The 10,000-nt window shown below is 46.5% G+C and overlaps 1 protein-coding gene across 1 annotated transcript in view; it reads left to right on the top strand.

The window, feature by feature from the left end:
- The window catches only part of LOC121696183, a 45,263-nt gene that overhangs the window by 17,549 nt on the left and 17,714 nt on the right, over nucleotides 1–10,000 (top strand). Inside the window, exon 4 of the mRNA XM_042077527.1 lies at nucleotides 6,373–6,438. Coding sequence (XP_041933461.1) covers nucleotides 6,373–6,438 — 66 coding nt within the window. The remainder of the gene's footprint in view (nucleotides 1–6,372; nucleotides 6,439–10,000) is intronic.

Raw genomic sequence — 10,000 nt, forward strand, 5'->3', positions numbered from 1 at the left:
TGCACTCCCACGGGGATCCCGCTAGTCTCACGTAGGCACGATGCAAAAGTATGCGGCGCGGGACCATTGGTCAACTATGCTTGCGGTCGCGGGCGGGAGTAGAGAGAGACTTAATCGGGAGCAGGAGAAGCAGATGAGTTTGCGGTATTACCGCAAAATTGAAATAAAATATAAATTGTACTAAATAAGCCGTTGGTGATTATGATTCTGGTTAAGATGCAAGTATGAAGCAAGCAAGCAAGAAAGAAAAACACAAATCCGCCTAAAATTTGGCGGATGTCGACATTACCTACCAAATGCACGCGCGTTTATTCAGGAAATCAAAAGCACCATGGAGGGAGGTAGAGGGTAGGAGCTCTGAGTCGGAGGCCAATCAGTCTATGTCTGATATTAGTCACGCTCTGAAAAATTGTACATTTCAGACAAGAAACACTCAAACTTGAAATCATTCATTTCGGGAGTCTTTCTCCATCGTGTTAGTATGATGAGAAGGGAAATCAGTTGCCATACGCCGCATGCGACAAATGCCAACGGGTCCTGACCTACAGTGGGCACAGGTCTGTGACGTCGGGCCTGAAACGTCACGTAGGCTATGTGCACTGGTGAAAGGGGCAGACAAGCTTGAACTTTCGGGTAATTAGTCAACATTTTACTGTTTGTTTATCCCTATACTACTACTACTACTACTACTACTACTAATAATAATAATAATAATAATAATAATAATGATAATAATAAAAATAATAATAATAAAAAAGTCCTGTCCTTTTTTTGCTGCGAGGGCGGGGAGCGTGACGTGATACTATAGGTGCGGGCGGGACGAAAATAATAATCATTTTGCGGTTGCGGGCGGGAGTGAGAGAGAGTGTTGCGGTTGCGGGCGGGAGTGAGAGAGAGTGTTGCGGGAGCGGGCGGGGAGTGAGAGAGAGTGTTGCGGTTGCGCGGCGGGAGTGAGAGAGAGTGTTGCGGTTGCGGGCGGGAGTGAGAGGAGAGTGTTGCGGGAGCGGGGCAGGGAGTGAGAGAGAGTGTTGCGGGAGCGGGCGGAGGGGAGCGGGACAGAAAATGTAGTCCCATGCAGACCTCTAATCCCTATAGCTCAGGTGAAGTGAGCTGTAGGAGAGATGAGTGTAGAGTAGTGTGGTGCGTTGTGCGTTGTGGGTGTGGTGCGGGTGGTGGTGCGTTGCGGTGTTGTGCGTTGTGGTGTGGTGCGTTGCGGGTGTGGTGAGTTGCGGTGTTGTGCGTTGCGTTGCAGTGTGGTGCGTTGTAGTGTGGTGGTTGCGGTGAGGTGAGGGTGTTCTTCATCATCATCGCCGTAGCGACGGCTCTCAGCTCTGGGATCGGGGATCTCTGGGATGTGTGTCTGTCGGCACGGGGGCCTTTATCTGCCTGCGCGTTTTCCTCAGCGTGTCGCTGCCCACTCACCCCAGAGAATGGCTCCATTTATCGCCCCCCAGTGTGTGTGTGTGTGTGTGTGTGTGTGTGTGTGTGTGTGTGTGTGTGTGTGTGTGTGTGCTGTGTGTGTGTGTGTGTGAGAGCACAGAGGCGGTGCGGCAATCAGCCTCCAGCCCCATCCATCATCTGACAGCGGAGGGGCTTTTATCTGGGGGCTCAACACACACAGACACACACACACACACATATTCTCTTTCTCTATCCCGTTTTACTCCCAATATATCTCTCTATATCACACACACACACTGACATCCAGATATGCAAAGGCCTCCATATGCAAGTACTCAACTTTGCACCTGCTTCTTTGCTAAAAACACACACACAATCTCTCTGTCTCTATCTCTCTCTGATCTCTCTCTCTCACTCTCTCACTCTCTCTTTCTCTCGCTCTCTCTCTCTCTCTCACACACACACACACACACACACAGTCACACATACCTATATTCTACATGTGCAAGCTATCATAAATGCACCTGCTGTCCTGCATCCACAAACTAGCTCAGACATTTCAACAGATATACTCACGCGCACACACACACACACACACACACACACACACACACACACACACACACACACACACACACACACACACACACACACACACACACACACACACACACACACACACACACACACACATACAGTCCACAATTTGATATTTACCATCACTATGACCTATAAGAATATCCACCATATAATGTTAGTGGTCAGCATTTTCTCAGCCTCTCCCACCCCCCCTGTTTGGCCTGTCTGTGTCCTGCCTCAGCCTCATTCACACTTCCCCTCTCTCCCTCACTCTCTCTTTCCTCTCCCCCTCTCTTTCTCTCTCTTTCCCTGTCTTTCCCTCCTCCCTCGCCCCCTCTCTCTCCTCTACTCTCTCTCTCTCTCTCTCCCTCTCTCCCCCTCTCCTCACCCCACACCCCCCCCTGGGCTCCCAGTAAGAGGAGCTGATGGAATCCTCCACAGTGCTGCTTCCCCGGCAGCAGGAGGAGGGCCAGGGCGGTGGAGAGCCACGCCAGCCCGATCCTGTGCAGTCCCTGGCGGGGAGACCGCGGGCCAGAGGGCCCCTACCAGGCGTGACTGGCAGGCAGGTCGTGGTAGTCGTGACTGGAGGGAAGGCTGTCGTGTGGGTGGGAACAGGGCAGGAGAGGGGTGGGGGTGGTGAGGTGCGGACATGGACTAGGTCCAGCCTCAAGATGACCTTGTTTATGTTTTTTTTCTGTTTTTTATTTTTATTAAAATCTTTCTTTTTGATTGATTTAAATTGTTTACAATAAACAAACTTAATAGATAAATATAGAGATGAACAATAAAAGAAAATGCAAACATACAGGTACATACTTAAATACATAAATAAATAGTACATATACAGCCTCAACCAGAAAGTCTTTTATCTTTGTGCAATATCCACCAAAAGGCTATAACACAATAAAACCCAAAAGCTTATTTCCAGTGTGGTCCATTACAGCAGCTACGGCAATGAATCAAACTGTGTGTTTTCTCTCAGTTACACACACTCTCTCTTTCTCTCTCTCTCTCTCTCTTTTATCCTGGATTTCTCTCAGTTACGCTCTTTCTCTCTATCTATTCTGTGTTTCTTTCAGTTACAGTATACTCTCTCTCTCTCCTCTTGCATTTCTTTCTCTGTGCCATTCATTTAATACACTTTATTGGCATCACTCTCCAATAAACAGCACTGTTTAATCTGTTCATGACAGAACTTGTTAATTACGCATAAAACAAAAGATTCTACCTGAAATGAGTATGATTAATAAACAATAACAAAAACAATAACAAACATACAAACAAACAGAAAATACAATAGATAATAAATGAGGGTAGATTTTTTCTTTTTTATAGAATAAATGTTAACTGGATCACCAATGCATCTAGGCTGCAAATGGAACCACATAACCAGCTTATACCTTTTTTTTATTTATCTATCCCTCACTCTTTTCTCTTCCATTCTTTCCATTCCTCCCTCCCTCCCCTCCCTCCCTCTCTCTCTCTGTTTCCACTCATCCTTTTATTGTCTTTCATCACGTGCTCGCTATCTCGCACCTTTGTGCCGAGGCACACACAAATCAGCACAATAATTCTAACACCCCACACATTTCACAATCTGTCTCAGTCTCCCGGTGTCTCTCCCTCTTGCACACACACACACACACACACACACACACACACACACACACACACACACACACACAGACACACACACACACAACACACACACACACACCTTCCCCCTCTCTCTGTTTCTTTTTTTATTATCCTGGAGCCTCTACAGGCTCCCGGGCACGGAGCAATGCCATCTGTGTGTGATGGCAGGGCTGCTGACACACACACACACACACACACACACACACACACACACACACTGCTGTACATATGTCTCTCTCTTCCTCTTCCTCCCCAGCTTCCCCTTTCATCCCTCCATCTCTGTTTCACCCTTTCTCTGTTTTTCTGTGTCTGTCTTTTCCAACATTCCTTCATTCAATCCCTCTCTTTCTCTCTCTTGCTCTTCCCTCTTCCTCATCATCTCTCTATCTCTCTCTCTGTCTCTCTCTCGTCTCTCTGCTTACGGATATTAATAACAGAAAATAGGCCACGAGTAAACTGGCTGCAAGCTAGTACAAGCAATGAGTGCCAGCCATCTGTCCATCTGTCCAGTGTCTGTCTGTCTGTGTGTGTGTGTGTGTGTGTGTGTGTGGTGTGTGTGTGTGTGTGTGTGTGTGGTGTGGGTGTGTGTGTGTGTGGGTGTGTGTGTCTTTGTGTTGCTGTGTGTCTTTGTGTTGCTTTGTGTTTGGCCGACTCAGGAGTGTGTGAGGCCTGGAGACTCTTTGTGGGGCAGGAACGTGGAGATGGGCACCAGTCCAGCTGTGCCACCAAGCCATGGCCTTTGTGTTGGCCTTTTGTACACCATGTGTCTTTGTGTGTGTGTGTGTGTGTGTGTGTGTGTGTGTGTGTGGTGTGTGTGTGTATAACTGTAGGATCACTCTAGGTAAGGTCACTCTGTGATGCACACAGGCTTTTTCTTTGCCAGGCCAGAGTGCACCCAGCCAGGATATCACCTTGTACATTTTTCACCTGAGCGGCCGGCTTTTAAAAACACTGCAGCCAGTTTCTCCATCTTGACTGTCTACTGTACAGAAGATTGTTTTCCTTCCGTTTTTGTGTGGCTCATATTTCACCCATTTCATACTTTTTGACGTTTTGCTCTCATGTTCCATCTTCTTGTATACTTCCTTTACAGCTGCGTGTCAAATATCGTAATAATAATAATAATAATAATAATAATAATCATCATCATCATTACATTTTTGATTCTCTGAAAGTTTGTAGTTCTCTCTCATTCCCTGTGTGTGTTTGTGTGTGTGTGTGTGTGTGTGTGTGTGTGTAACTGTAGGACTACTCTAGGTACATGGTCTCATGTTGGTAAGGTCCTCACCTCACCACAGTTTATTTGTATTAAAAAGGTTCACTCAAATTCACATGTCCACCCCAGGCCCTCCGCAGGCCATTTGCCCTGGACGTGTAGATGTCCGGTGCACTGCCCCCTCCCCATGCCCCATGGGCATGACTGCCACTCAGACAGGTGGGACAAGGGCAGAAATACTCCAGCGCGTTCTCAGTGACTGCCTGAGATAATAAACTGAGCACAGACAACAGTGTTGGCATCACCACAAACATGCAGAAAGCTTTGCCTAGAAGCCCAACTGTCTGGTAGTGGTTAGTGCAGGCATCTGCTTTAACCCCATTCTCTCTTTCTGTCAGCCTTTCTCTCTCTCTCTCTCTCTCTCTCTCTCTCTCTTATGGAATATTTCTCTAAGATTCTCTGGGAAGCACGCTAGAGCAGCTTGTCACTGTCAGGGTATAAGGCTCTGGGAAAACTAGAATCCTTGGAGGAGAATCCTTTCCCCCAAACAACTGTCCCTCCCCCGCATGGTAAAAAACACACACACACACACACACACAAAGACACACTTTTCATCCCACTAAATCACAGGCTAATAATGACATCATAGTTTTGACAGGACTAATCCCCTGGCGGTGCACGTCAGGCTTGGCAGCATTTACACTTTATTTCCACCGTGGCCTCGAAAGCCCATTTTGACCCCCTTAGCTGGGGCGGCAAGACGGCCAGACATGGAAATAACTGCCCCGAGTGTCGCAGGGTCCTGGCAGCAGGCACGCCAAACCTGGTGGTGGGGGTTGGCGCAAAAGTGACCGACAGGAAGACATGAACTGTTTCAAACTCACCGAGGGAGAGGCAGAGGTGAGCTGTCCCAGTCTACCCATGGCTTAAGAAAACAGCTTAGTGGGAGAGGAGAGCTTTTTGGATGGTGGGTGTTGTGAGGGTAAGTCAATAGGCATGAACACTTGAGTGGTGGCCAACATTTGCAACCTTCACTCCCTCCCTGTCTCTCTCTCTCTCCCTCTCTCTTTTCTCTCTCCCTCCATCTCTCTTTCTCCATCTCCTTTTTCCTTGCTCACCCTCTCTGCTGCCCTCCTCCCTCTTCTTCCCCTAACTAAACTGAAATGCGTTCCTAAATAAATAGAGATATCGCCGCCAATTTGGCATGTCCAACAAAGCTCCTAAGCACTCGTGCTAAGGGGAGGATTACCCAAAAGCAAACACTTGTGTGTGTGTGTGTGTGTGTGTGTGTGTGTGTGTGTGTGTGTGTGTGTGTGTTGCTCTTTGTGATTTCTCGCTGCTTTCCAAGTGGTGCTGTGGGTGGGGTGACTACATCCATCCATCCATCCATTCATCCAACCATCCAACCATCCATGCATGTCCAATGACTCAAGCCTCCCCACTGGGTTTAGCTCCCTGCCAGACTTTCATTCTTGTCCTCCTTCCCTCCCTCTCTCCCTCCCTCTCTCCCTCCTTTCCTCGTCCTTCTCTCCTGCCAGGCGCTGGCCCGTGGTCTATGCCTGGGAGAGGGAGAGGCTGGTGTCCAACAGTGGACTCAACAACAGGTACACAGAGGAGAGAGAGGCTGATCCTGGACCAGACCTTAATAACAATAATGATAATGATAATAATAATGATAACAATAATGATAATGATAATGATAATAATTGCATGAATTGAAGTGTTAAACTGTGGGCAGGCAGGGGCTAACACTCTAACATCAGGACCCAGAGCAGGATGTTCTAGGCCGGGAGGAATCGTTTTAAGATGACAGGTGACAGTGTGAGTCACAGGTGTGCTGGTAAACAGCTAGAGAGTGACCCAGGGCCAGCTCTGGCCTGCAGTCAACTGAGATGTGTTCAAATGACAAATGTGTACAAATGTTTGCAAACAGTTTTTTGTTTGCCTTGAGTTCGCTGCAAATGTTTGCAGACACATGCAACCAGGACGGTGGACTAAGTTCTTTGTTAACACAAAAAAATGAAGACAATAATTTGCCTCTCTTTGCTGTTTATTAAAGATTCAGTCAGAAATTTTATGCGATTTCAAGCCTATAGCACATTCAGCAATCATCTCCTCACAACCACTAGTTGTCCATTCCGTGTGTACACTGTAAAACCTACATTTGCGAACATAGCGTTATCAGTGCCATGGACAAACCGCACATAGCGAACGCTATCATACCCCAGGTTGTGTCATATTTATCAAACTTTCAATTCATAGTGTAATCTGCGCCTTTCTATGCCTTTTTCTGCCCCCTAGCACTATTTACGAAGGTCCACAACTGAATGGCAGAGCTACATACAAGCGCAGTTGAATGAAGTTAACTGATGAAAACATTAAAAAGAATCAAACGTTTAGTGATCATGAAATAATACCATACATAATAAGATATCAGCAAGCAGGGAGATAATGAAGATCAGTAGTTCTACTCAAACTACTTGTGCACGTAGGCTATGGGAGATTGGTCAAATCTAGCAAGTAGGAAAGTGAATGACGTGAAAGTGAAAGTAAGACATTCGAAAGGCCAACGAAAGTTAAGGTTGCTGTTGATATAGTACAAAGACACAAAACTGGTGCTCTAAATAGCGATTCTGTTGTCTTTGAACGGTTCTCTTATTGACACATTTAACTGCAATTTGGATTAACACCTGCTTTCACAAGGCGGAAGTCTTTAGGCGCAGAATAGACGTGTGCTTTCACAAGCAGTCTTTGTACATACCGCGGAATACATAATTAGGCGCTCTTTACTCTTCCCCTCCCATCTCTTTACGCTAAACTCCCACTTTCCCCTTGGCCCTCTCATGAATGCATATGCATGACACGGAAAAACGCAATTTGCCATTTTTAGCTTCCACGACAGGCAGTTTGCGCTTTTACCTCATTACGGCCTGTTTGTACATACCTTGCAATGATTTTACACGCACATTGCGAAACAAATACGCCTGAAGTGGGCGCAAAAGCGTTAGTATATCTGGCCCCTGGTCTCTGTAGTCAGCCCAGGCTCCGTAAACAAACAAAGTGAGGGCAGCCTGTCCCCTAAACAAAAACAAAACCCTGTGTTGAATTTCTCTGGGAATACTGAAGGTAGGTGTGAGCTACCTCTCTAGCGTGTTTTGTTCAGTCCTTAGTTCAAATATACTTTACGTTGTTTTGGACAAAACTGTCTGCTCATACATTTTATTATAAATACAAACATAAACAAACACGACTTCCTGTGTTTGGTCCTGGGTTAATACAGTATATAGTGTACGTTTTTTTTGCGCAAAAGCGTCTGTTAATTCATTTCAACATTAACATGACAAAATCCCTGACTGCACCTTTATAGTAACACAATATAGGAATTCCCCCTTTTTGTCAATTTTTAACATACTGGGTCCCGATTCATAGCATTAAGGAGGTATTAAATTGGTCTAACGCCACCGAAAAGGGTCATCCTACCTACCTGCAGCAACACCATTACAGAGTGCAGTACTGGGCCCAGGCCCACACACTTCTCGCTCAGTTCTGGCTCACATCTGGCATGCTGCTGGCTGGTTTGAACTTTGCAATGAACTAAAGCACAGAAAAGATGTGGGCAGGAGCTGCAAGACTGTAGAGGCGAAGCAGAGAAGATGGGGGAGGAGAGAGAGGGAGAGAGATAAAGAGAGAGGGAGAAGAGAGAGAAAGGATAGATAGAGAGGGAAAGAGGAGAGATTGAGAGAGAGAGAGAGAGCCAGAGCGCTGAGACACTAATGCCTGTGCTTTTATTCAGCATACACACAGCCATTGCAAGCCGTAGCATTACAAAAGCCAAACTGCATTACCACAAAACCAGGGAACGTGCCACCGTTGATAAATACAGCTCATTTCCCTATTGCGCTCCCTCTCACTGGTTAATTGGAAGGTTTGCTTTTGTGGGCCAAAGTCAAGATGTGACGAATGGCTTTGTAATGAAGCCAAGACGGAGAGGCACACAAGGGGAACGCAAGCTGGACTCGAGACGTGGCGGAAACTGATGCGAGGGTATCCCATGATGCTTAGGGAGGGTGTTTTTTTGTGATGCTGAGTCACTCGCTGTCTGACATCCGAGCTCACGCTGTGCCCACTCATCCATCCTTGCGAGAGAGAGAGAGAGAGAGAGAGAGAGAGAGAGAGACGGCACTTCCCCGTGACTGCTGACCGAGTGCGTCGAGTTGCACTGGAGCCTGGAATGTAGAACACTATCATATGTACCCGCACTCACTCCCCATTCAGGTCTCTCTCTCTCTCTCTCTGTCTTCCTCTCTCCACATCTCTCATCTCCCTTCATCTCTCTCTCTCTCTCTCTCTTTTGTTCTCTCACTCTTTCACTTGCCCTGTTTCTCTCACTCTACCCATTCTCGCCATGAATTATGAAGTTTCCCCAGTTGTTCCAGAGAGGAGCCTTGTACTGTGTAGCACTGTACATTAAGATGTCACATCCCACTGTAACTTCCAACTTTTAGAGGACACACACGTACGCACACACACACACACACACACACACACACACACACATACACACACACACACACACGCACACACGCACACACACACACACACACACACACACACACACACGCACACACACACACACACACACACACACACACACACACACACACACACACACACACATTGGGGGATGTAAGTTCACAGCAGGCATGGACAAATCCATATCCCTAGGGTCAGAGAGCTGATTCTGCAGCTCCTGCCCATTTCTGCATGGTCACTGTCCCACTCAAGCATGGACATTGCACTATGACTCATCACAACCTCAGGCTACTGGGTCGAGGGGAAGCCTACTATTTACTTAATACTCCAGGAAGTATACTGCTCTTTTGATACACTCTTAAAACGAATGTCTTGAAAACATCACAACATTGTTTTTAACACATCTCTGTGACCGAATAGGGGCAACACAGGTTGTGTTGTTTCTTTTTTTAATTGTTGCACAGTATGTGTTGAAAATAACACAACTTGCATTGAAAACAACACATCTTGCCTTGTGTCCAGATAGAGGCAACACATTTATTTTAAGAGTGTAGAAACACATTTAGCTACAAAGTGGATGTTATGAGGCTAGGATCAGATTTAATTTTAGAATATCATAAAGTATGTACTCGC

Source organism: Alosa sapidissima, chromosome 21 (assembly GCF_018492685.1).
Source record: "Alosa sapidissima isolate fAloSap1 chromosome 21, fAloSap1.pri, whole genome shotgun sequence".
Lineage (NCBI taxonomy): Eukaryota > Metazoa > Chordata > Actinopteri > Clupeiformes > Clupeidae > Alosa > Alosa sapidissima.